The following is a 27,108-nucleotide window of genomic DNA, read 5'->3' as shown; positions in this document are numbered from 1 at the left end:
CTATGAATATGTATATCTTTATTGTCCATCTATTTATCATCCATCTATCATCTATTTATAAACATGAGTTCATTCATACTTCTATCTCTGACCCTAATCCAGCACCCCATGGTTCATTCTAGCCCTCTCTCCTTGCTTATTTGTGACTTTTTCCTGGTAGCAAGAGACCTGGCTCCCATTATCTACAATTATTTAGTTATTTGCCAAACCCTAGTGTTAGGAGTTGAACTGTGTTATCCTAAAATTCATATGTTGAAGTCCTAAACCCTAGTACCCCATAATGTGACCCTACTTGGAGATAGCATCTTTACAGAGATAATCAAGTTAAAATGAGGTCATTAGGGTGGGTTCTAATCTGACTGATGTCCTTATACAAAAGGGAAATTCAAACAGACACACACATAGAGGGAGGCACAGGGAGAGGACAGCTATTTACAAGACAGTGAGAGAGATCTGGAACAGATCCTTCCCCCACAGCCCTCAGAAGGGACCAACTCTGCTAACAACTTGATTTGGGATTTCCATCCTCGAGGACTATGAGAAAATACATTGTATTGCTTAAGCCACCCAGTTTGTTATGGTAGCCCTAGCAAACGAATACAGATTTCCTTGTATACAGGGAAATTAGTTTCCAAATTGCTAATGCTTATTATCTCTTTGATAAATAAATTTATCAACTATAGTGCAATGTTTATGTGTAGCTCTTTTTGCCTTTAGCCTTATAGTGTCCAGTCAAAATACTGTTTTCGAAAGTCAACTCCTTTTTTACTCACCCCCTCAGTGAGATTATATGTTTATAATTCAGTTAGATTAATTCGTCACAGTCTGCATTTCATCCTAGGATCCCCCAACATCTGGTTGATTTTCTGAAAAATTGAATATAGCAAATGGATTTTGCTCAATGTATATAGTCATATATCCACTACCTATAGAATATAGAACAATTCCATTATCTTTAAAAAATCCCCTCTACAACCCCTTTGGAGTCAACTCTGCACCTCTCCCCCAACCCCTGGCAATCACTGATGTTTTCTATTTTCATAGTTTTGCCTTTTACATATGCTGTAGAAATGGAATTGTAATATATAGAGTTTTGAATCTGACTTCTTTCACTTAGCAAAAATGCATTTGAGTTTCATCCATGTTGTTGAGTGAATTGATGCAGGACAGGTGAGCCCCAGAATTGAGGCTTAGTCCTGGAGCGTTCTTGGTTTTGCCCACGAAAGAATTCAAGGGTGAGCGGCAGTGTTAAAATAGCAACTTTTATTGAAGTGGCAGGGTACAGCAGCAGCAAAGGTACTCCTCCTGCCAGAGCAGAGTTACCCTATAGGCAGTGTGCCCAGAGTAGCAGCTCAGAGGCACTTCTGCAGTCCTATTTATACTCACTTTTAATTATATGTAAATTAAGAGGTGGTTATGCAGAAGTTTCTAGAATGAGGGTAGTAACTTCCAGGTCACTGCCATGGAAAGGCGTGGTAACTTTCAGGTGTTGCCATGGCAATGGTAAACTGACAAGCACAGTGGTGGGTGTGTCTTATGGAGAGGCGCTTCCACCCTAGACCTGTTTTAGCTAGTCCTGAATTTGATCCTGATGTCCAAACCCCGCTTCTGGAGCCAAGTCCTGCCTCCTACCTCAGAATCAGTAGCTCCTTTCTTTTTATTTCCATCGTATAAATGTGCCACTGTTTGTTTATCCACTCACCTGCAGAGAGAGATCTTGGCTGCTTCCTGGTTTTGCCAATTAGAAATAAAGTTGTATACGTGTGTGTGTTTGTGTGTGTACATAAGTTTTCAATTCACTTGGGTAACTACTCAGTAGAAGGATTACTGTGTCATATAGTAAATGTATATTAAACTTTCATTTATTATTAAAATTTTTTTGTTGTTCATTTTTTGTTGTTGTTTTTCTTTTTTGAGATGGAGTCTCACTCTGTCACCCAGGCTGGAGTGCAATGGCATGATCTCAGCTCAGTGCAACTTCCACCTCTCAGGTTCAAGTGGCTCTCTTGCCTCTCAGCCTCCTGAGTAGCTGGGATTACAGGTGCCGGTCACCACGCCAGGCTAATTTTCTCTTTTTAGTAGAGATGGGGTTTTGCCATGTTGGCCAAGCTGGTCTGGAACTCCTGACCTCAGGTGATCCACCTGCCTCAGCCTCCCAAAGTGCTGGGATTACAGGCGTGAGCCACTGTGCCTGCCGGCCTATTTTTAAATTTTTTTGAAACAGGGTCACGCTCTGTCACCCAGGCTGTAGAACAGCGACACGACTGCTCACTGCAGCCTCAACCCCCCTACATACACCCCTCCACTCCCCCCAGCTCAAGTGAACATCCCACCTCAGTCTCCTGACTAGCTGGGACTACAGGCATGCACCACCATGCCTGGCTAATTTTTAAATTTTTTGTAGAGACAAGATGTTGCTGTGTTGCCCAGGCTGGTCTGAAACTTCTGAGCTCAACCAAAACTCCCACCTCAGCCTCCCACAGTGCTAGGATTACAGGCGTGAGCCACTGAAGAAACTGCCAGTCTTCTGAAGTGATTGGAACATTTTGCATTCCCACCAGCAGAGTTAAGAGTTCCTATTGTTTTATGTCTTTGTCAGCATTTTGTACTAATGTATTTTTTAAAATTTGAGCAATTCTAATAGGTGTGTAAGGGTACCTCATTGTGGCTTTATTTTGCAACCACTACATTTTAAAGATTAAATACTGCCATATTACATTCAATGTTCTGCTACATAATACTCCATGTTGTGCATATATGACATTTCACTCTCAATTGTCCCAGTAATGGGCACTCTGATCGTCTCCAAATTATACTGTGTAATTTGTTTTCTTTATTGATTATGATCTAAAATATATCAACATTTCTTTACTTTCTTTTTACCAGCAAGTTGTTTCATGGATGAGGGAAAACAATATCCAAACAAATACCCAAATAATATTCAAACAAAAACCCAAACAATGTCCAAACCATATTCAAAATCTTCTTGTGCAGATTAGATTGTCAAATTTGTCCAATATAGACTCTATGATAAATGTAGAATTGATGTAATAGACTTCAAAAAAGGATTATTTACATGAAGTATTGTGACTTCCTGTTTGTTTTCAATAACCTCTTTAATTCCTTTCTCCATCCTTTCCTTCCTTTCTTCCTTGCATCCTTCCTTTCATTTCATTCTTTCAAGCAAATAAATATTTACTGAAAGCCATTCATGGCCAGTCACTGTTTAAACCAAGGGTATGTAAAAAACAATAACACTGCCCTGCAGCAGTTAACAGTCTAGTGTGGTGTGTGTTGTGGGAGAAGGAAACATGGGCTCATGAATGAATGAATGAATGAATGAATACATATCTACATAAATACCCACATACAAGTGTTGTCCACAAACAGAGAAGGGTTTGCAGCCAGCTTTGTCTTGATGAGTCAGAGAACTTTCTCTGACTTAATTAGACTTATATTTTAGAGCAATAACTTTGGTAGATTGAAGTGGAATAAGAGATTGGTATTAGGGAGAACAACTGTGAGGCTATTGCAAATGGTTTAGGTAAGAAATATTGAAGGCTCGCACAAAATAATGGCATATTTTCTTTTTTTTTGAGATGGAGTTTCGCTGTTGTTGCCCAGGCTGGAGTGCAATGGCACGATCTTGGCTCACCGCAACCTCTGCCTCCCAGGTTCAAGCAATTCTCCTGCCTCAGCTTCCCGAGTAGCTGGGATTACAGGCATGTACCACCATGCCCGGCTAATTTTGTATTTTTAGTAGAGACAGGGTTTCTCCATGTTGGTCAGGCTGGTCTTGAATTCCCAACCACAGGTGATCCATGTGCCTCGGCCTCCCAAAGTGCTGGGATTACAGGCGTGAGCCACGGCGCCCAGCCTAACAATGGCATATTTTCTACCTAAGTGGTCTATGTGTGAGAAACAAAATAAAATAAAATCTAGGAATGTAGAACATTATTTGGCATTATTTGGCATATAAAAAAACAAAAAGAACAAAAAACCCTGACCATAATAAAAGGTCAACGTACACTGCAATAATCCTGTCCAGGAAAAAAAAAGAATTAAAATTTATAAATAAATGAATGAATAAAAGGGCAACATAAGGGATCCTTGGGCGATATAGCTGATCTGTATCTTCTTGGTGACAGATACACAAACCCACAAATGGTAATATTGTATGGAACTAAATCCATAAACACACAAATGGATCCAAGTGAGACTGGGAAAATCTGAATAAGATCATGGATTGTTACCATTATGGTAAACTGGGGAAAGTTTTCATGGATCTCTCTGTGTTATTTCTCAAAACTTCATGTGAATCTATAATCATTTCAATAAAAAATTCAGTTAAGTAATGACAGGAAAATAAAAATATTCTTAAACAAGGCAAGCATATTGGCTCATGCCTGTAATCCCAGCATTATGGGAGGCTGAGGTGGGAGGACTGCTTGAGCACAGGAGTTGGAGACCAGCCTGGGCAACATAGTGAGATCCCCAAAATAAAAAAATTAGCCAGGCACGGTGGTGTACATCTGTAGTCCCAGCTACGTGAGAGGCTGAAGTGGGAAGATTACTTGAGCCAGGGAGGTCAAGCTGTAGTTGTACCACTGCACTCCAGCCTGGGTGACAGAGTGAGACCTTGTCTCAAAAAAAAAAAAAAAAAAAAAAAAAGCCAGGCACAATGGCTCACTCCTGTAATCCCAGCACTTTGGGAGGCCAAGGAGGGTGGATCACCTGAGGTCGAGAGTTTGAGACTAGCCTGACCAACGTGGAGAAACCCCATCTCTACTAAAAATACAAAATTAGCCAGGCGTGGTGGTGCATACCTGTAATCCCAGCTACTACTTCGGAGGCTGAGGCAGGAGAATCGCTTGAACCCGGGAGGTAGAGGTTGCAGTGAGCCGAGATCGCACCATTGCACTCCAGCCTGGTCAGCAAGAGCAAAACTACGTCTCAAAAAAAAAAAAAAGATTTTTTTTTTAAACAAAAAAACTATTAATCCTTTTTTTTTGAATGTAGAGAGAAAAATTTAAGGCATCTTGTCCATAATTTTCCACTTGGAATTTGATTACATTGCAGCTATAAATTAATTTGGGGAAAAGTAGAAAAAAAAATCCAGATCTGAAACTAAGGTAACTGTTATTTAAATGTGTCTTGTGCAGTTTTTAGATGATAATTGTTATTAGTTCCCTTGGATGTTTTACCTACAGATTAATTCAGAGGGAAGAAAATAAATACTGAGTACTTAAAGGGCAAGTCATTGCTCTGGGAACTTACATACATTTCTCTATTTCATGCTAATAAAGACACAGGTTTTATTATAATTATTAATGCATTTTTCAGATAGGGAAGCTTGAAGATCAGAGTGGATAAGTACTTTCGCAAGGTCACAGTGTTGAAGGAGCCTATACCTGTCTGATGTTAAAGCCTATGCTTTTTTTCTACTACGTAGGGGCTGAAACACAGACACAAGCACAGGTAAAATACCATCTTTGTCATCAACTTTCTTGTTGATCTCCATAGTTCTTATCCAATATTGAGAAATGTTGACTATAATATTTTTGTGGTAATTGGTGTGGATTATTTCAGCTCAGGAAAATGTCTTTTAAAAGTTGTGACTAGATAGCTTTTAATAAAATAAGTCACAAAAAGTGTCAGACACTATCAGAAGACTTCGGGGTAGTTCCTTAAACCTTTAAATAAAACAAAAATAAAAACAAAACTTCTGTAAGAGGTTAAAAATGGTTACCTTTTATTGAGCGTTCACTATATATGTCAGGCATTATGTTAAGCAACTTAAATGTGTTATTTAAAGTTTCACAGCTGAGCCAGGCACAGTGGCTCACACCTGTAATCCTAGCACTTTGGGAGGCCGAGGCGGGTGGATTGTCTGAGCTCAGGAGTTTGAGACCAGCCTGGGCATTGTGAAACCCCAACTCTACTAAAATACAAAAAATTAGTGGGATGTGGTGGCGCGCACCTGCAGTCTCAGCTACTTGGGAGGCTGAGGCACAAGAATTGCTTGCACATGGGAGGCAGAGGTTGCAGTAAGCCCAGATTGCGCCACTGCACCTCAGCCTGGGTGACAGAGTGAGATTCTGTCTCCAGAAGTTTCACAGCTGGGCAAGGTGGCTCATGCCTGTAATCCCAACACTTTGGGAGGCTGAAGTGGGAGGATCTCTTGAGTCCAGGAGTTCAAGACCAGCCTGGGTAATACACCAAGATCCCTCTTGATTAAAAAGAAAAAAATTTTTTTTAAGTTTCACAACAGCCCTATGAGAAATGCATGCTTATTTTCCCCACTTTACAGATGTGGAAAATGAAACCTGGGATGACTAACTGACTTATCCAAAGTTACACAGCTATTAAGTGGTAGAAAAATGGGGACGAAATAGGCTGTTTGACTCCAAAGCCACCCCTCTAAGCCTCCAGGCTACAATGCTATAAAAATCTACCAAATGAAAATCATGGGAGATAGAGAAAAAAGGACCTTTAATTTTAGTATATATGCTTCCAAAGAGAGCATGAGAAAAGGAACTGCAACAGAAAATTTGGCATGGCCCAAGATCAGTGACCAGGGTCACCATTTATTGCAATTAAATTAGATGAGTTAACTACATTGTGTGATTTGGGGGTATAAGAGGGGCCAATGTAAAAAGCTCAAAGGTGGCCAGGTGCAGAGGCTCACACCTGTAATCCCAGCACTTTGGGAGGCTGAGGCAGGCAGAACATTTGAGGTCAGGAGTTCAAGACCAGCCTAACCAACATGGTGAAACCCCATCTCTACTAAAAATACAAAAAAACTAGCTGGGGGTGGTTGCGCGTGCCTGTAGTCACAGCTAATCGGGAGGCTGAGGAAGGACAATTGCTTGAAACCGAGAGGCAGAAGTTTCAGTGAGCCGAGATCGCACCACTGCACTCCAGCCTGGGCAACAGAGTGAGACTCCGTTGGAAAAAAAAAAAAGCTCAAAGGTATCTTCAGGTCAGTCACCTTCTACCCCTTTTCTCATTTTATTTTCTTTGTAGCTTTCACTTATCAATTATTTATTATTGATAAGTGAAATTGTTTTATTACTAATATTTTATTAGTAAAATTATTTTATTGCTAATCATTTGCCTTACCTCACTAGACCATAACTTCAATAAAATCAAGAACCTTGTCTTTCTTACTAAATGCTGTATTTCCAGAGCACGAAGTTGTGCCTGACATAAATATTTGTTGAATGAATGCATAAATGTCTGCCCTTCCCTGAACTTTAATGGCAAAGACTTAGATTTACAAACTGGTTCAAAAGACTATATTACAAAGGCATGCATTAGTAGAAATATTTTATTGTTTAGTTTCTTAGATTGGCTAGGATACACTGAAAAAAGAAGAGGAAGCTGGAGAAAAGGGGGAAAGAGCATATGTACTAGTAATGATAACACCTAAGTTACAGGGGTTGGTATGGGGGGGGGGGTGGTGAAACCTAAAAAATCCAGAGCCTTTGTGCGTGAAGTGCCGAAAATTGATGAGGCTCTCTGGTGTAGGATAAAAACCATCACAAAAGCTAACTTCTCAATTTTGTCTCAGAAATTCTGCTACCACAAAGATCTATGGAAAGAAAGGGAAAGTTATTTAGTTCATTTTAATATGCTAATTACCTTGCATCGTGCACAGCTTTGATTAAAATGCAACATTCCTGAAGTTCTTATTGAAATTAATGTGTCAAATTTATGTTCAAACTGAGCACTGGTCTACCTTGTTTATGTATAGCGGGTTCTTCCTGAAGATCCATTATTGATGCTATTACGCTCCTTGTTAGCATTACATCAGTGTTGAGAAGGGTGTATAGGAATAGGCTGAGAACAACAAAGGAATTGTATATGAAAAACTAAAATGAATGAATAAACAGAGGCATCTGCAGTATAGAGTGGGAAAGGCAAATAATTTCAATGAGGTTCTGGAGGGCCAAGGAAAACACTATATCCCCTAAAATGGAAGATATAGTTGCTAAATGTGTGGATTACAATAGGGGATTCTAGGCAGTCTGAAGTTTCAATAAATGCAAGATTTAGAGAGGAGGTTCTCAAACTTTGTGGTCTTAGGATTCCTTTACACTCCTTTAAAAGTTGAGGACCCCAAAGAACTTTTATGTGCATTACTGATACTGATATTTATATCAGAAATTAAAAGTGAGAAATTTTAAGAGTATTTCATTTAAAAACAATAAAGCAATCAAATATTAACAAAAAATAATTTTTTATATGAAAAATAACTACTCCCCCTTGCCCCCATATCGAGTTTTTGCAAATCTCTTTAACGTCTGGTTTAACCGCAGATGACTGGATTCTCCTATCTGCTTCTATGTTCAGTCTGTTTCCTTATCACATGTCACGTAGCCTCCGGAAAACCCCACTGTACAGTTGTGAGAGAATGAGAATGCAAAAGGCAGTCTTGACATTAATATGGAAATAATTTTGACCTTCCCCATGAAAGGGTCTGGGGACCCTCAGACCATACTCTGAGAACAACTTTTTGAGTTAGTATTAGTTAATTCATCATCACTTGAAAATTAGCCATGAGGTTTTACAAGCCTGAGGATTTAATGGGATTTACTTTTTCAGAAAGATGAAACAACGGACGTACTGAGTGTCCTCATTATAACGCATCCAGAGAATGCACAAATATGCCATTTTCATCCGTCAAAAGAAGTGAAGCCGAACTGATGGACTGTACATCAGTTACAAGGATGTGGCGGGGGGGTGGGGGGCAAAGGATGACGAGCATCCCCTAAAGGCGCGGAGACCCGCTGGCATAGGAGAAGCAAAACTGGCAGAAGAGGCCGCCGAAGTGGTCTAGAGGAAAAAACTGTTTTTCTTAGGCGGGGAGGGAAAATGGTTACCGGGGGCCGGCGAGTTGCAGGAATTAGGCCTTGACAGGGAGCGCCCGCCGTCTAGGCTGCGGCGAGCGAGGGACCAGGCGACTGGCGCCCGCCCTCAGCGTTCCCAGCACAACGCCGAAGGGGGCGGGGCGGGCCGGGCGCCGGGCACGCGGGCCAAGCCTTCCCCACATCTGATGGGGTTGAAATTTCCTTTCCGGCTCAGCAGGGAGAAAAGAGATGGTGGGGTGCTTAACAGAGGAGGTTAGACACCAGCGGGAACCAGAGGAGCCCAAACGCGGCGCCTGGGTCTCAGGGCTGCAGGAGTCCTCGGTGGGGGTATGGAGGTCGCCGGGGAAGAAGGACGGTTCAGTTGCTAGGCAACCCGGCCTGGACCCGCCTCTCGCTTGCGTTGCTGGGAGACTACAAGGCCGGGGGGAGGGCGGCGAAAGGGCCCTACGTGCTGACGCTAATTGTATATGAGCGCGAGCGGCGGGCTCTTGGGTCTTTTTTAGCGCCATCTGCTCGCGGCGCCGCCTCCTGCTCCACCCGCTGCCGCTGCCGCCCTGAGTCACTGCCTGCGCAGCTCCGGCCGCCTGGCTCCCCATACTAGCCGCCGGTAACGGATGGGGGCCTGGAAGGGAAGGGGGAACGTGGTGTTGGCTGGGCGGCCTGCGCAGATGGGAGGGCCGGAGGGATGGAGGGACTGGGAGCCGGGAGTCGGGGCCGCTGGCTGCCCGTGGCCTCCGGGGTCGTCCTTTGAGGTCGGACAGGACCGCGGAGTCCGGACCCCGGAGCCTGAGAGGGGCCCCGGGGGCGACCAGCGCTTTTATCGGGGACGGCTGAGGCGACGTAGGGGTTGGCGCGGCCTGGCGGCCTAAGGTTCTCTGAGCTCCACCGTCTTCTCCGCGTGGACCGGAGCGAGGCCGTGGTGACGCCCGGGTGCCCTGAGACTCGGCTGTGCCGCGAGGACCGGGAGGCCCCCGGCGTACGGGCCGGGCCGAGTGCAGAGCCGGCCGCCTCTTCTGCACCCCCCTGCTTTTCCCTCAAAAATAATACCAGGAGGGAGGCCGCTGGGAGATGAAAAGAACGGCGGAGGCTGCGAATTCCGACGGGAGGGAGGGGCTGTGGAGGGACGAGGCCCAGAGGCGGGGAGGGGGCGGGGGAGGCTGCGACGCTCCCGGGCTCTCCGCCCATTGTGGCGGGGGGCGGGGGGGGCGGCCGCGCGGGGAGGGGAAACCCCCGGTGGCTTCGCTTAACACGTGGTAATGGGCTTCATGGCCACTGGCTGGGCCTGGTTGGAGACCCTTGCCCTCGGGCTATCCTTACTTTGAAAGTTGTAGAGACGGTGGAATGTGAAAAGGAAGAGTAAGCGAGTAAGCCCTGTCCATGGGTTTCAAACTCTTCCCTGCTTCTCTTCGGTCGTAATCTTTTTATTAAAGGTACCGGAGATTGTGGATGTTAGCTGATGATAAGGAAGGACCTCCACTGCTAGTATTTTAAAAAGTTAACGCGTATATAGCGCTTATGTTAACTGTTATTAGCAAAAGGTTGCTATTGTGTTTCCCAGGTACAGTTAAGATGGGTGTCTTGATCAGGGTTTTTTATTTGGGGAGTATTGATCCTAATCGATCTAAACGCCTAAACCAAGCTTGTCCAACCCGCGGCCCAGGACGGCTTCAAATGTGGCCCAACACAAATTCATGAGGGCTTTTTTTTTTTTTTTTTTGAAAAAAAAAAAAAAAAAGCTCATCAGTTAGTTAATGTATTTTACGTGTGGCCCAAGACAGTTCTAGTGTGGCCCAGGGAAGCCAAAAGATCGGACCACCCCTGCAAACGGTTCTTAGATGAAAATAAAATGTTTGGCCCTTTATGACTTTAATTGTTCTTGGCTGTCTTATAAATTAGTTCGTTTATTGAAGTCACTAGAATAAGATACTTAACGGTTTCCTTTTTAAGATGAGAGGTGGGATGGAATGAGGTGTTAGTATAAACTTAGCCAAGTTTGTAGCCTGCAACCTTGTCAATGAACCCCACTGCCCTAAAGATCTGGGAGATGGCAGTGTAGGGAGGCTGGGACTGAGGTCCTATCTGGGAAGGCTAGACTTTGAGAGTACAAAAAGGATGAACCAGGCACAGGATGTCCTCAAGGAGCCCGTATTTTAGACGGTCACTGATCAGTTCTGAAACAACTACATTTTAAAAATCTCACTGCTACATTTGAAGATATCCCACTGCTGCATTTTAAAATTTACACTGCTTGGCTGGTTTCACAAGAGCTGTAGAATGAAATTTGGCCTTTTGAAAATAGGTGGATTCAAAACATCTTTGGAAACGAGTATCTGGGTCCTCTTTTTTTGGTCAGCTTAAATTAATACTCCTATACTTATTTTGGAAGTAATACACATTATCTTTGATTGAATAAGGGAAAAACCTTTTATGTATAGGGCACATTTAAAAATCGAAGGGAAATAAATGACTTTTACAGTTATTTTCAAGGCACTCTTGTGTTTCAAGCTTGTTTGAAGTTGCCCAAGTTTAAATAAATGGCCTAAATCTATAGTTTATTATAGTTCCAAGAATACTGTCCTTTGGAGAATATATCGAACTAAACCCTGGTAGGTGGACTTGGACATCTTCTGTCATAAAACCTGACTTTCATAGATTCTCCCTCCAAGTCAACATTATGTTAGTAAATAGAAATTTAAAAGTTTTCACTATACCAATTTGAATATCTTTCTAAATTTTATCTGCTACAAAGTGCCTATTTTTATATTAGGCCCATTGATTTGCAGAATTATAAAGCTAATACTGAATATGGTAAATTACTGCACTTGGCCTTTAATGAGATTTTTGAAACGAATACCTGTACCATAACTAATGTAATCCAAAATGCCATCTCATTTTATTCAGCTTGCTTCTGTTGGCTCCTGGTAAAACTGAGTTGATTCTAAATTCTCAAAATATGTTCAAAACTAAGGGTCTTTTTGTAGAATGGGCTAAAGAAGCAGTATCTGTTGGACTTCAAAGGTCTGAAGATGTCAAAATACAATATTTTGTTCACTTCTTGGTTGTAAATTTGAAACAAAGGATTAGAGAGAATGACTCCTTATCAATATGAAAATATTAATGATCAGTGTATTCAGATCTTCAAGTTTAATCAAACCTGTAATTACTTGTGTTCTCAGTTTATTCTTTGGGTAACTATCTAGCACCTGTATGGACATGTATCTTATGTCATGAGCAAAAGAGGCAAATTGGTTGCTTAGATGTAGAATGTTAAATTGTGATGAGAGCTATAAAGGAAGGAAAGGGTAAAGGGGACATAGAGTAATACAACGTTTACACAAAAGAACCTGTTATAATTGATGATTTTAAGTTCCATTTCGAACTAGTCTCATCTAAATAAGTTTTTGGGCAGAATAGGGGTTAGAAGGAGAGAGTTGTTACTTTACACCTATCCATATGTAAGTCGTTTAGCTGAATGACTGCAGAACATTAGAGTACATTACTGGGCTTGCCATAGAAATTGGCTTCTATACCTTTGGTGACCAACTCTGCCTTTTACTTCCTGCATATTTGTATATATTTTTACTTATTCAGAAGTTTTGTACATTTTGATTTTTATTGGGAAACACGGTTATATATATTTTTTCCTTGTGGAGACAGGCTCTTGCTGTGTTGCCCTGGCTGGTTTTAAATGCCTCACCTCAAGTGATCTTGCCTTGGCCTCCCAAAGTGCTGAGTTTATGGGTGTGAGCCACCACACCTGTCTAGAGTTATAATTTTGGTCTTGGAATTATTTTCTAAAGAGGATACAGAAGAGCATAACAGGGATAAATAATGTAATAGGCAACACTGATTGATGATTCAGGCATTGTTTTAAATTCTGTGTGTATTATTAGCTCATTTAATTTACTTAGAGATAGGTAGCATCAACAGTTAAACAAGGAAAAACATAGGTATGGAGTGGTTAGATAACCCGTCCATGGTTACGTATGTGAGCAGTAATAACTTACGATGAGACAATTTTTATCCTGGTTTTGAAAGAATGTTGACTTACACTGTTCTGCTATAAATCAGCATGAATATTAGTTCATTTTCTGTTGCTTAGAATACCTGAAACTGAGTAATTTATTTAAAAAAAAAATTATTTCTTGCAGTTATAGAGGCTGAGAAATCCAAGATCGAGGGGCCCCCTGTGGTGAGAACCTTACTTGTGGAGACTCTGAAGGTTCCCAGGGCAGTGCAGGGTATCACATGGGGAGGGGGCTGAGTGTGCTAACTGGGTAGCTTGGATCTCCATTTCCCCTGGTGGGAAACTGGGTAATTTATAAAGAAATACATTAATCCATGAATGGATTAATTCGTTTGTGAGGGTGGAGCCCTCATGATCCAATCGCTTCTTAAAGACTCCGACCTCTCAGTGCTGCCACATGGGAGATTAAATTTTAACATGAGTTTTAGAGGGGAAGAATACTCAAACCATAGCAGCGTGAAATTCAAAAGCTCTCCACCTTGTATCCTACTGTGCTCTAGGGAAAAGCTGTATAGCAGTTATAGTCATGAAATCTTCTTCCAACATAGAATTTGTTTACATACACAGTCATGCATGGTTAATGATGGGGATATGTTCTGGAGAAATGCATCATTAGGCCATTTCATCCTTTTGTCAATGTCATAGAATGTATTTACACAAACCTAGATGGTACGGCCTAGTACATACCTAGGTTATATGGTATAGCTTGTTTGTTGTTCCTAGGCTACAAACCTGTATAGCATGTTGCTATGTTGAATTATTGTAGGCAGTTTTACCTCTTTTTAAAATAAGTTGGAGTGTACTCTAACCACAAAAAGCATAGTATAGTAAATACATAAACCAATAAATCATTTATTGTCCTTATCAAGTATTATGTACTGTACATAATTGTAAGTGCCATACTTTTATATGACTCTGCAGTAGGTTTATTTATACCAGCATCACCACAAACATGAATAATGAATTGAGCTGTGACATTACTAGGCAATAGGAATGTTTCAGCTCCATTATAATCTTGTGGGATCACTGTTGTATATGCAGTCCTGTGTTGACTGAAATGTTATGTGACTGCAGTTGGGTAATGGTTTCTTAGCCTTATGTCAGCTCTATGTGTCCAATTAGTTCAGTCAGTTGCCTTCCCTCTTCAGTGGAAGATTTTGTTTTTAGTTCAGTTTAGGAAGGAAGATTTGCTTTCAGGAGGCCAGGTGTGGTGGCTCACACCTGTAATCAATCACAGCACTTTGGGAGGCCAAGGCGGGAGCCCAGGATTTCCAGACCAGTATAGGCAACATAGTGAGACACCCTGTCTTTACAAAAAAAATTAAAACAATTAGCTGAGTGTGGTGGAGAATGCATACCTGTAGTCCCAGCTACTCAGGAGGCTGAGGTGAGGGGATCACTTGAGCCTGTGAGGTCAAGGCTGCACTGAGCTGTGATCACGCCGCTGCACTATAGCCTGGGCAATACAGCAAAGCCCTGTCTTCAAAAAAAAAAAAAAAAAATGCCTTCAAGCATGTTTTTACGGTCAGTTATGTCTTTTGAGATCTTATACACACCATATATGTATGAACCTTTTATTATAAAGTGACCTTTTTATCTTAATGTTTTTCCTTGAAGTCTGTTTTTTCCTGACATTAATACGTGATACCAACTCTGGTTAGTGTTTTATTCTGAAACTGTCTTTTACATTACAGATTTTTTTTTTTTTTTTTTTTTTTGTGAAGAAGATATGTTGAAGTGCAGTGGCACAATCATAGCTCACTGTAACCTCAAACTCCTGGGTTCAAGTGATCTTCCTGCCTCAGTCTCCCGAATATCTAGGACTATAGCAGGCATGTTAATTTTTTGTAGAGATGATCTGTGTTGCCCAGGCTGGCCTTGAACTCCTGGCCTCAAGCGATCCTCCTGCCCCAGCCTTCCAAAGTGCTGAGACTATAGATGTGAGCAACCGCACATGGCCTCACCTTCATTCTTAAAAGATGTTTTGGTTGGGGATAGTATTTTAAGAGCCTTAGTTACTTTCAACATATTGAGGATTCTGTTGTCTTTTATTGAAGAGAAGACAGCTGTCAGTCTTTTTGTGCCTTTGAAGTTAATCTACCTTTTCTGTGTGTGCTTTTGAGATGAATTTGTTTTTGCTATCTTGCCTTTTTACTGATGTATCCCGATCTGGATAAATAAACCATATATATATATATAAAATATGGATTCTTTATTTTATGGTTTTGATTTGTAGGGCTACTTGAATCTGTGGGTTGGTGTCTTTCATCACTTAAGGAAATGGAAAATTATTGCGTATTAACTTCTTCAAATATTCCGTCCTCCTGCTCCTAGAACATGTATGAAGTCTTTATTAGGCTTTATTGGATCCTAACATTGTCTTTTCATTTCAGTATTTTCAGTCCTTTAGATTCTGTGGCTCTGCCATATTTTGAAAGTTTTCTTCTAGGCTTCATTTCAGCTCACTTAATTCTCTCTTCAGCTTTGTATCTTACTCTTAAGTAAGCCCATTTGGTTTGATTCTTTATTTTTATTTCTAGAAGTTCTAGTTTTCCAAATTTTGTTATATCACCTTTAATAGATGACTTCCTTGCAGACAGTATATTTTCAAACTTAGATCAAAGACAACCAGGCTTACTATTGTCTGTAGGTATGTATTTGTTTATAGTCTGACAATTTTTAAGTCTTTGTCTAGGATTGATTTCTGTTATATTTTCTGTTTGTCCTGTTGGCTGTGAAAATTACTTGTATGAATTTTTTAAGGTCTAGAAGGAAGCTTTCATTTATATTTGGATATGCAGGTGTCTGAGTATACCAGGGACAGATCATTTTAAGTACATAGCTTGGGGTTTGGAGGGCAATACAGATGAGGTGAATTTGGGCTGTTTGTCCAGGAGAATGAATTTATTCTTGAGGATATAGCATTTTGGGGTTCCTGCTTAATTTGGGAGGGTTGCCATAAAGATAGCCGCTGTGGACAGGCCCAGAATTTCAACTTTGGTTAAAACCAAAGTTCACATTGCTAATAATTGGCAGTTGACCTCAGTGCAAAAGTGCCTTCCTTCTGCTTCCTGTTTTGCCCTCAGTTTTGGGCTGGTAATTCCTATCTTGTTAGCATTTCAGTGCTTTTAAGAGTTTTAACAAAATGTTTTTGTTAAAAAAGTCTGTACTTTTAATTCTTTTTCTTTTTCTTTTTTTTTTTTTTTTTTTTTTTTGAGACAGGGTCTCGCTCTCACCCAAGCTGAAGTGCAGCAGTGTGATCTCGGCTCACTGCAGCCTCCTCCTCTGGGTTCAAGCAACTCTTCTGCCTCAGCCTCCTGAGTAGCTGGGACTACAGATGTGTGCAACCACGCCTGGCTAATTTTTTGTATTTTAGTAGAGACTGGGTTTCACCATGTTGCCCAGGCTGGTCTTGAACTCCTAAGCTCAGGCAATTCGCTTGCCTCGGCCTTTCAAAGTGCTAGGATTACAGGCGTGAGCCACTGCGTCTGGCCATATTTTTCATTGGTAGAATTGATCTGCATAATCTAGTTTGTTGCTTTCAGGAATGAAAGTTTTTCACAGAGATCTTGGAATGCAATTTAATGTGTAACAAATAAGATTCTCGCTGATTTTATTTAATTTCAACTGCAGTAAAAAATTAATACAGGTATTAACCTAAACTTGTGTTTCTCAATGTGGTCTACCTGAGAACCACCTCTCAGAAGCTGAGTTTCTTGTTTAGAATGCAGATTTTTGGGTCTCACTTCGTCAGATGTTTTTCTGCTTTATATAGATGATGAAATAGAGCCAGAAGTTGTTTTGCCTTAGTTTGTAGATTGCTACAAAGTTGATGTCAGCCCAAATGATCTGACTACAACTGACTAGAAAATTAGGTCTATCTTACAACCAAGAAATACAGTGTAGCCAGAATGGGCAGGTTAAAGCAGCCTTCTCTGGAGGAGTAAATGCCTCCTGTTAATGTTCTGTAAATGTTCTGTCTTGGATCCTCTTTACTAAAGTTTCATTTTAAGAATTTAAACTGGAAATATAATGCTACAAATGGACATTGAGGTTAGCAGTGTAGCCATTCTGTGAACACATTAAAATGTTATAAAAATTTAAATTTGGAAATTTTGGGTTTTGTTTCTGTTTTTGACAATTGCTGGGTTTAGTAGACACTGTATATTAAACCTAGCAAATTTCAGAATAAATTTGTGTATTGGAAATTATTTATATAAATCTGTGTGTTGGAAAACCAAATGCAGTCATGTACCACGTAAATACTTAGCCATTATATTAAAGTTGCCTATGGTATTTAGTACAGTCACATGCTGTATAGGTGTGTAGCCTGGGAGCAATAGTCTATATCATAGCCTAGGTGCGTTGTAGGCTGTACCATCTAGGTTTGTGTAAATATACTCTGATGTTTGAACAACAATAAAATCACCCAGAGACACATTTCTCAGAACATATAATCCACACATGACTGTAATGGTGAATGGGAAATTAGTTCTCATTACCCCCAGTCCCTTCTTTCTCATTAGGTTACTCCGGTTAGGTTTTTGGTGTATGTTTTCAGAAAGGGTTTATTTGTATTAAAGTATGTGCGTATATAAGTGGAGATATATATATATATATATATATATATATATATATATATATTTTTTTTTTTTTTTTTTTTTTTTTTTTTCCCATATCCAAAGGGGATTTTGGCATACATCCTATACCTTGCTTTGGTGTTCCTTTATATCAACTCAGATCTGTTTCATTTGTGACTGCAAAGCATTCCATTTTTGCATATTCCATTATAGTACTAAGTTTATAATAAGCTTTGTGTGCTACCCCAAAGAAGACAACACTATGATTGGCAAGATCAGATTTAATTCTTGTAATCATGAATCTTGTCAGTTGGGAGAGACAGACCATAGGTCACACTAATTTATAATTACAGACTGAGACATCTTATGGTGGAAAGAAAGAAAGCTTTATAGGAGTGTGTGTACAACCAAGAAATCTTATTTAACCAGAATGTGCGGGTTGGAGAAAGCATCTCTGGGGAGTGAAACTTTGAACTGAGAGCCAAAGGATGTGCAGGACTTGTTCAGAGCTGTGGAAGAACCTTCTAGGTGAACATGGAAAGCCAAAGGCATTAGATTCTTTATAATTTTTTCATGGTAGAGCTCATAAGTGAATAAATCTGGAGATGGACATTTTTTTTTTTTTTTATGTTTTTAAGAGACAGCGTCTCATTGTGTTGCCAAGGCTTGTCTTGAACTCCTGGCCTCGAGCGGTCCTTCTGCTTCGGCCTCCCAAAGTGCTGCGATTGCAGGTGTGAGCCATGGTGCCTGGCTGAGATGGACATGTTTAAGGCTTTTGATATTCCTGTTGTCAGGTTGCTCGCCAGAAATAAGGATGCATGTGCACCACAGGTTTCCCTGTATTAAAAGGAAGTTATTGATGATGTGATAGACAAACTGGAATCCTACTTGGATTTCTTTGATGTCAGAGTTCAGTATTTTTCTTATTTTTGATTAATATTCATAATTGCTAAACACTTTGTAAATGCTGACTCATTACCCAGCATCACTAGAAAAATTCATCAGTACTATTAGGAATTATTTATAACAAATACAAAATATTTACAGAGTTAGATACATTAGGAAGAATAATTTTCTTTATAATTACTCTAAAGGATAGATACTAGGTCAGTAATAATGTTTCCCCCAAATATTAGCACTTAACTGCTAAAATCAGGATCTTTTCCGTTTTTAACTCTTTGTTCATAGGCATAATACATTGCTATGAAAGTAAACACATGCAGGATTTTGTGGATTAAATATGTATTAAGATTTTAATTTTTACCAGATAACTTGATTCTATTTATTATTTTTTTAGAGATAGAGTCTTGCTGTATTTCCCAGGCAGGCCTTGAATGCCTGTGCTCAAAAGATCTTCCTGTCTCTTGGGCAACTGGGACTACAGCCTCGTGCCACTGTGTCAGGCTAAGATAAACTTGATTTTAACATGGATTCTATCTAAACTTGGTTTAGTTTTTTTTGGTAATCTGTAGATTACCTGTGGCATTCTACCATTTTTTTCTGCCTGAATATAACACATCTACTTTAAGATTTATTTTTCTAAAAGCAGTATTCTCCAGGTTCATACTAATTTTAGTGAGAAGGAACTTAGGATATCCTCTGGTCAGTCTTAACAGTAAACTTACTCAGGTCTGGTAACCACAAGTCTTGACAATGTCCCCAGCATATCTAGGGGAAGCTGGAGGTTGGTGGTTGTCAGTTATCTAACATGAGGTACGTGTACATTTGGAGAGATAGGAAAGGCTTACCTGACATTAAGATTGGGACCTAGAGCTTTTGAAATAGTCTAAATGGCTATTTGATCCAGGGATTAAGTCTTCTAAAAAGATATCCAGAGGGCATAGTGAGTACAGTAGGCATTAGATTTTGGTTTTCTGAAACATGAATTACATAAAAATGAATATTGCTAATACGAAATGGATTTAAGATGCTAAGTAGTCTAAAAATTTAAGCAGAAATTGACCTTTCTTGATTGTTGCAAGAATTTGAATGAAGATCCTTTTGTACTGTTCCTTTCCTATGATTCTAGCAAATGTTAGTTTTGTTTTTAACCAATGGTGCTATTATCATAGTCTTTATACAACAGATTCTAAAAGCTTAGTGGTAACTTTTTTGTTTTAAGTAATATCCTCTGAAAAATTATTTTTGGTACTAGTAAGGAAGAATTTGCATGTTCCATGAGTTTTTCTTCTTAACACTGATAGTATTTTAAAGGAAATAGACATTTCTTGGGATAGTTTTCAGCATGGTATTGATTTAAAGGGTTTTGGTTTCATATATTTTTTTAATCATATACTTTTTTTAACATTGATGTTTCTCTCCATAGATATTTGGAGTTCTTACAACATGGCAGATATTGACAAGTAAGTGGCAGAGAGTTGGTTCTTTTTCAGAGATTTGGCATCACTTTGTACTCTGTTCTCAACAGCAAGTAGTATGAATTATATATTATGAAAATGTAGTTACTAATGCTTAGTACCTACTTTTGCAAAAGTCTAGTGCAGTGTATTCAAGGTAAAATATAGAATATATGATCATTAGTATATTTATGATCATATATTCGAAACCATCATGTATACTCAACCATCTGTCACTATTTTTAAGAAAGTGCTGAGCATGATAATGGATTATAAATACTTGCAGAATTCATTTTTATTGTATATATTTCCCAAAGATTTACTGCTTGCATTGTAATGTACCAAACACCCAAAATGTGTATAAAATGTATTTATATATAGAGCTTAAGGAATATTCAGACAAGTTAAAAATAGAACATTACTATCAGAAGCCTTGTGTGCCCCTTCTCAATTGCACCTTCCCCTTGCAGACATGTAAGTGCTATCTTGGCTTTTGCTAATTCCTTTCTTTGCTTTCCTTTAGAGCTTTACCACCTATAAATAATCAGTGTTTAATTTTCAAAATCTGAATAGTGATCACAAAGTTAGCTATGTAAAGCAACATTGCCACTTTGCCACTGTTAATTGAAGGCTATAAGATAGGATAACAAGGAAGAGAGACTATCTGGGTCATAGTCTGGCCTCAGGTTTCCTGAGGCTTTATAAAGACTTATTGTGGAGAAGTATGGGGCAAGGTCATGTGTCCTGGGAAGTATAGGTTTAATCCAGTTGGCATGTGGCAGGATTCTAATGTGGATGGATGTTTTATAGAAACAGGGTCAGGAAGAATGGGATGAGGTACACAGTGTTTGTTGCGTGTAATTTTACAGTAGCCCATGTTAAAATAGAGCACTTGGGAGTGAGGGGATGCTAAATTATTTTCCATAGCTGTTGTAGGCATCAGCGAATGATAGTGGGAGGGCTGGAAACTTCAGTACAAGATCAACACATAGAAGTACAAATAAGAATTTGGGCCACTCTTAACGCATGTCTTCAGCATTAAAAAACAAAAACAAAAACAGATGAGTGACTTATGCATTCTGTCTTCAGCATTAAAAATAACCAGAATAGTGGAAACGACATTTTTAATAATAATGGTTCCCAAAGTGACTGTCTCCTGTGTCACACCTCTAATTTGGATTGCTTAACCTTGGTTACATGGCTGTCATTGGATCTCTTTTACTATCTTCCTGAGGTTTCACCTTGTTTCTCCTCTTGGCGTTTGTTGTTTGCCATATCTCACATTGCTTTCTCGGTTTGTTAGTACCTTCTTGGAAGAGTACAAGGGAGCTAAATTATTTTAAGACATGTCATGACTGAAAACGACTATTCTACCTTTATGCTGGATAGTTTGGGTGTAGGATAGTAAGATGGGAATCATTTTTCTTCAGAATTTTGAAGGCATTGCTCCATTGTCACCTTGCTTCCACTGTTGCTGTGAAGTTCAGAGTCACTGTAATTAGCCATTTGTGTGTGATAATTAAGAAATATGTACATTTACACTACATATACATTTCTGGAAGCTACTCTGGCTTCAGAGTTCTGAAATTTTCACATTATTATTTTTTTCTCTTAATGTTACATATTCAGTGGTGGACCCTTTCAGTGCAGCAATTCAGTGGCTCTTAGTTCAGGGATATTCTTGATTGAACTTTTTGATTGCCTCATTTGTTTTCTCTTTCTGGAGCTACTGTTAGATGTTGTGTGTTGGATTGCTCTCATGATCTTTTGTCCTATTTTCCATCTTTGTCTCTTTGCTCTTCTTTCTGGACAGAATTGAAGACTTTCAGCTTGTGTTGAGTTTTAAAATTGCTGTTGTTTTGGTTTCCAAAACCTGCTTTGTTCTTCCTGGTTTTTTTTTTTTTTTTTTTTTTTTTTTTTTTTTTTTTAAATAGCATCCTGTTCTTGTTTCATTGATGATAATGTCTTTTCTCTGGATGTTTCTTCCATCTTTATAGTCCATTTGCTCTTACATTTTCTTTCCCTCATTTGTTTTGGTCTCAATCTAAGATGCTTTCCTCAAATATAAATCAATACTTGGTTGGCTGCTCATTAAGATTGGGTTGGGTGGGGTATAGGGACAATTCAGACATGTTTAAAAAAGAAAATTGATGGGAAAATTTGAGCGTTGGAGTGGGGAGGCCTGTTAATTTGAGATTTCAGTGTAGGGTCACCAGAGTGGGCATTTGTTAGAAACCCCAGTGTTAGAATGGTCATTTTTTTTTTCTGGGCTAGTCAGATTCATCGTTGAACAGTGTCTGGGTAAAGATCTGGCTTCTGGTGTTCCTCTAAATGTAGAGGAGGCTCTACATTTAGCATTCTAATGTGTACATAGTCCTATATCTTTGATACTGTTGACTGTGTCTGTCGTCTTCCAGTCCAAGTTCTGAATTTTACCCTTTCCTGAGAGGAAACTGCATATTTCTGCTAGTGTAGAGAAATCTAATGATTTAACTGCTTATCAGGTTTTACTTTCTTGTTTTAGCGACCTTCTCTCCTGTCCCACCCCTTGCCCTAGTTCTAGAAATGTGCCTGGTACCACCAGTTCTTATCCTTTTGAGGAGTGATTGGGCTGCTTCTCAGCTTTCCCCACTGCTAATCTTAGATTTCAGTTCTCAATGAAATTATCACTTGTCTGGTTTCCAGCTTCCAAAATGTTGCTGCCCTTGTTTTCTTTGATTTCAGTGTTAGCCTGCTAACAAGACAAAACAAAAAAACCCTTTATCATAATTTTAGTGGAGATTTTAGAAGGATTAAGATCAGATGAGTTTGTGGCATCTGCCATCTTAACTTTGGAACTCTCATTTTAAACTTTAAAAAGAGTAAATTGGTTATGACAGCTTGATTTCCCCCTTCCTTATTATTTAATTTTGGATGCCTGTTAGCCCTGGGAGGGTGGAAGTCAGAGGGGATTCTTGTGTTTGAAAACCAGAGTCGGTAAACCTTTCTCTGTAAAAGGCTTGGTGGTAAACATTTTCAGCATTTTGGGCCACATACGATTCTCTAACTGCAGTTGGTCCTCTGTGTCTGTGGGTTCAGCATCCATGAGTTTGCATCTATGAATTCAACCAACTGCAGATGGAAAATATTAGGGTAAAAAACAATAAAATATAACAGCACAATAATAAATACAAATAAGCAATAGAACATAACAACTATTGTTTGTTTGTTTTGTTTTTAGTAGAGAATTCTTACTGTGTTGCTCAGGCTGGTCTTGAACTCCTGGCCTCCAGTGATCCTCTTGCCTTGGCTCCCAGAATGTTGGGATTGTAGGCAAGAGCCACTTTGTCTGGCCCATCATAATACAACTATTTACATAACGTTTACATGGTATATAGTATTATTATAAGTAATCTAGAGGTGATTTAAAGTATGCAGGAGGATGTGCATAGGTTAGTTGCAATTACTATGCCATTTTATATAAGGGACTTGAACATCCCAGGATTTTGGTAGGGAGGTTTCCTGGAACCAGTCCGCCATAGACTCTGAGGGATGACTGTACTCAACTCTGCTGATGTAGTGTGAAAGCAGACAATACATAAATGTAGTGCATCTGCATTCCAATAAAATTTTATTTACAATAATAGGGTGGGCTGGATTTGGCCACATGGGCATAGTTTGTGGACAGCTGTTTTAAAGCCTTTGGATATAGATGTTCAATAAATGATTAAAGACACTAGAGGAGGAGTTGCTCCAGTTATCTGTAACCAGTGACCCTTAAGTGTGTACACTTATCAAACACTTAAAGTTTATACTAAATCAAAGTTCTTCCAGAAATAGGCTGGGCATAGTGGCTTATGCCTGTAATCCCAGGATTTTGGAAGGCGGACGTGGGAGGATCACCTGAGGCCAGGAGTTTGAGACCAGCCCAGCCTGTCTCTACTAAAAATACAAAAATTAGCCGGGTGCAGTGGTGCACTCCTATAGTCCCAGCTATTCAGGAGGCTGAGGCACGAGAATTGCTTGAGCTTGAGGGGGCAGAGGTTGCAGTGAGCCGAGATTGTGCCATTGCACTCCAGACAGCCTGGGTGACAGAGCAAGACTCTGTCTCCAAAAAAAAAAAAAAAAAAAAAGCTTTCAGAAATTATATGTATCATTTCTGAAGACTGAATTATGCTGGCAGAGTACAGTTGATTTTTTTCTGTACTTGTATGAAAATTAAGTCATTATTCGTCCCTATGGAAAATTAATTTTTCAAATGCTGTTTAGACACAAAAGCAACTACATTTCTAATTCAAATGTTAAAATAAAAAATTTACACAGGAATTGTACAATGACGTTTTATATTGACTTAGGAATCCTTATTTTCCTTACTAATGCTAGATGTAATCTCATGTTCAAAAATTAGATTTTCGGTGATTTTTTTTTTAAGATGAAATGGGAAGGATGCTATCTTATTACTTTTTAACCTTCTCTTTGAATGGTGCTATCATCTTGGCTTTGTTCTAAACAAGAGCTAGACTCAGAAGTCTTCACTTTATTCTTTCTCACCTCCACTATGAAGTAAAGAAAAGGAAACTCCAAAGATAGTATAGGCTAGCATTGTTGCTCCACAGCCATAAGTGATCCAGGACTCTTCTGTTTTCCTAAATCCTTTTTCTTTAGCTGGTGGCTTTCATTCTCTAGGATGCCTCCTAGTCCAGTGTGGCTGCTGGAGCTTGAGCCATCACATTCATATTCTAAGTGGGAGGGGGAGAGGGATTAAGATAAAGGCTTCCCAGCTATCTACCATCCTGTTAAGGATACTTCCTCAAAGAAATACAGCACTTCTGCTTTTTTATCTTGCTGTCAAAATAGTCTAGCTAAAGGTAGGCTAGGAAATGTAGACTTTTAGCTTGGTGTGTTGCCATCTCATATAAAATGAGAATGTTGTTACTAAGAAGGAAAAGTAAAATCGGTAGATACTCGGTTGAATGCACATACTTATTGACATCACATTCCCCAAAAACCTGCAAAACCAATTTTATAAATCTTCAAAAGTATAAACTTTACATTTGACCAGATGCTTTTAATGAAAGTTTAAGCACTTACAGTGTGTACTTGTTTACATATGAAGTTAGAAAACGGAATTACCTTTTGAATTTCCTATTTCATGTCTTTGAAAGAGATACTAATTTTGAAAATGAATTTTAAGTTTTTCTGTAATTTTTTTTGGTAATTGGTACATTTGAACCTTGGTGTGATACTATGATATTATAGCAAAGAACAGTCTGAACTTGATCAAGATTTGGATGATGTTGAAGAAGTAGAAGAAGAGGAAACTGGTGAAGAAACAAAAATCAAAGGTATTACTTTAAATTACTTCAGGAGCCAGTGATTGCTGGCACATGTCTACTAGAGGGTAGTTATAAGTACCAGTCTATTTTTTTGGACCCTTGCTCATTGTCCCATTTATCTACTGGTCCATACCTCTAGTAACTGTGTGTGTGTGTGTGTGTGTGTGTGTGTGTGTGTGTGTGTGTGTGTGTGTGTGAGAGGGAGGGGGGGGGGGTAGGTATAGATACAGCAACTCAATTAGAAGTCATTGTTTGCATCCTGCACTGTTGGAGTGACTTGGTGTACTTGTGTCAAACAGCTGCCCATGAGTTCTGTCTGAATTTAGAAATGTTACAGGTTGTGATGTGGTGCTTATAACAGTATGTTTAGTGTTTAATATATGGAGAACATGTAGTGTGTGTCTTTTTAAAAATCCACTCCTTCAAGCAGAAGAGCCATTTATTAAATGTAGGTAATATTCACAATTTATTTTAGCAGATACTTTTTAAAAGGAGTGGTGGTGGGGGGATTGTACTGCTTAGGGTATGTCTTGTAGATCTGGGCCAAGAATATTAAGGTACCAGATGACTCAGCTTTTCATGTTTAAGCCAGATGGAAGTTAATTGTGAAAAGACTTCAGAACTTGTATTAATAGCTTCAGCTTTTGTTTTGTAACATTTTCTTAACAGATACAGAACTGTATCCTCAGTGACCAATATTGATATTTAAAAATCTGTATTGGTTATCCTGGCTGTGTGTACATCATCCAATAATTGAATTATTATCAGAAGTAAATTGACCTCAAAAAAAGTAATTGGGAAAATTAAGTTTATGGCACTTTGTGTAATAACTGTATTGATGATGAAGAGAAGATTAGTAACGTAATTTGTTTTGTATAAGTCTAGTGCATATTTGGATTGAGTATGTTTTTAAAAAGCCATTGATAACCACATTTTGTTTGGCTTCAGTTACAACCTTTGACTGTCCCAACTATTAACTTTATTCATACACCTAGAAATACATTACACAAGCATCAAACATAAACATTCAGATCACTCACTTCACCTTTCTCCTGGGCCTAAAACTGTCAGTGTATTTGCAGTTTTCTGATATGTGTTGTCTGCATTCAGAGGACTGTCAAGAGTCATAGGTAGGCATCTGAATGAAGCTTTGAGCTTCCTAAAATGCAAGGTGGGTGAAACACAAGATACCAGGAAGAGAAAGGATATTGTTCATGTAGTTGTGGCAATGGCCTTGAGAGCTGTCTTGAGTAGAGATAGATTAGGAATCTGAATTATTCCTGAACACTGGGTTTTCCTAGAGTGTATTCTCTTTAGCTTGCCCTGCCCGTCTCTACTCATTAGATATACCAGCAGTTTATGGGCCAGTTAGGAAAACTTCATGAGATTGGATTGTCCTATTAAAAAAGCATAATACATTTTCATAAAATCCTTTTTTCGATGCCCTTTTTTTTTTTTTTTAAAGCACGTCAGCTAACTGTTCAGATGATGCAAAATCCTCAGATTCTTGCAGCCCTTCAAGAAAGACTTGATGGTCTGGTAGAAACACCAACAGGATACATTGAAAGGTACAACTTTTCCATAGTCCTTATTTATCTTTCTATAATCAACGTTGCAGGTGTATCTATTTTTAAGACCATCTAGGATTTAGATATGCAGTAGTGGAAACCTATTGTCTGTTAGTATCCAGTATAGGATTATTGGAAGTTTAAAATTGTGCTTAGTACCACCTGTTTACATTGGTCTTTTAAAGTTTATTTATTTTGGTTCAAGTTTATAGGAAGTATACTGATCTTAAGCATTTCAGAGATTTGTTTAGAGGTATGTTAGAAATGCACAGAATTAGAAGAAATACAGATTTCTTCACTGATGACATAAATCATTATTAATAGCATGAATATCTTACTCAGCTTACACATTTAAAAAACTTTTTCGTGATTTTAAGATCCATTCAGT

General features: G+C 39.2%; 2 protein-coding genes across 7 annotated transcripts in view; one reads left to right on the top strand and one right to left on the bottom strand.

Annotated features, from left to right (window-relative positions):
• Nucleotides 1-7,319: 7,319 nt before the first annotated feature.
• On the bottom strand, nucleotides 7,320-14,928 carry LOC129010747 (nascent polypeptide-associated complex subunit alpha, muscle-specific form-like). Its single transcript, XM_054445257.1, has 4 exons — nucleotides 14,865-14,928; nucleotides 8,600-9,906; nucleotides 7,742-7,842; nucleotides 7,320-7,594 (listed from the first exon to the last, which is right to left on the bottom strand). The coding sequence occupies exons 1-2, from the start codon at nucleotides 14,926-14,928 to the stop codon at nucleotides 8,909-8,911; spliced, it is 1,062 nt and encodes a 353-aa protein (XP_054301232.1). The 3' UTR covers nucleotides 7,320-7,594; nucleotides 7,742-7,842; nucleotides 8,600-8,908.
• Nucleotides 9,376-27,108, top strand: part of NAP1L1 (nucleosome assembly protein 1 like 1) — a 37,085-nt gene continuing 19,352 nt past the window's right edge. For 3 of the 6 annotated variants that reach the window (XM_054443349.2, XM_054443348.2, XM_063646514.1), the window contains exons 1-4: nucleotides 9,376-9,480; nucleotides 19,807-19,843; nucleotides 25,076-25,161; nucleotides 26,618-26,720. In XM_054443349.2, coding sequence (XP_054299324.1) covers nucleotides 19,827-19,843; nucleotides 25,076-25,161; nucleotides 26,618-26,720 — 206 coding nt within the window. In that variant the 5' untranslated portion in view covers nucleotides 9,376-9,480; nucleotides 19,807-19,826. The remainder of the gene's footprint in view (nucleotides 9,481-19,806; nucleotides 19,844-25,075; nucleotides 25,162-26,617; nucleotides 26,721-27,108) is intronic. The other 3 variants (XM_054443351.2, XM_054443350.2, XM_063646515.1) reach the window with 2 other exon arrangements.

Source organism: Pongo pygmaeus, chromosome 10, assembly GCF_028885625.2.
Source record: "Pongo pygmaeus isolate AG05252 chromosome 10, NHGRI_mPonPyg2-v2.0_pri, whole genome shotgun sequence".
Classification (NCBI taxonomy): Eukaryota; Metazoa; Chordata; class Mammalia; order Primates; family Hominidae; genus Pongo; species Pongo pygmaeus.
This window is presented reverse-complemented; position numbering and strand designations above follow the sequence as displayed.

What these genes read in the sequence shown, in the direction of transcription:
- LOC129010747 (XM_054445257.1), bottom strand. Translation starts at nt 14,928, where the DNA reads ATGTTGAAAGTAACTAAGGCTCTTAAAATACTATCCCCAACCAAAACA. An exon ending in AACATCTTTTAAGAATGAAG is followed by an intron (nt 9,907 to 14,864) that starts GTGAGGCCATGT and finishes ATTATTTTTGAG; the next exon opens with GGAAAAGCAGGGGGGTGCAG.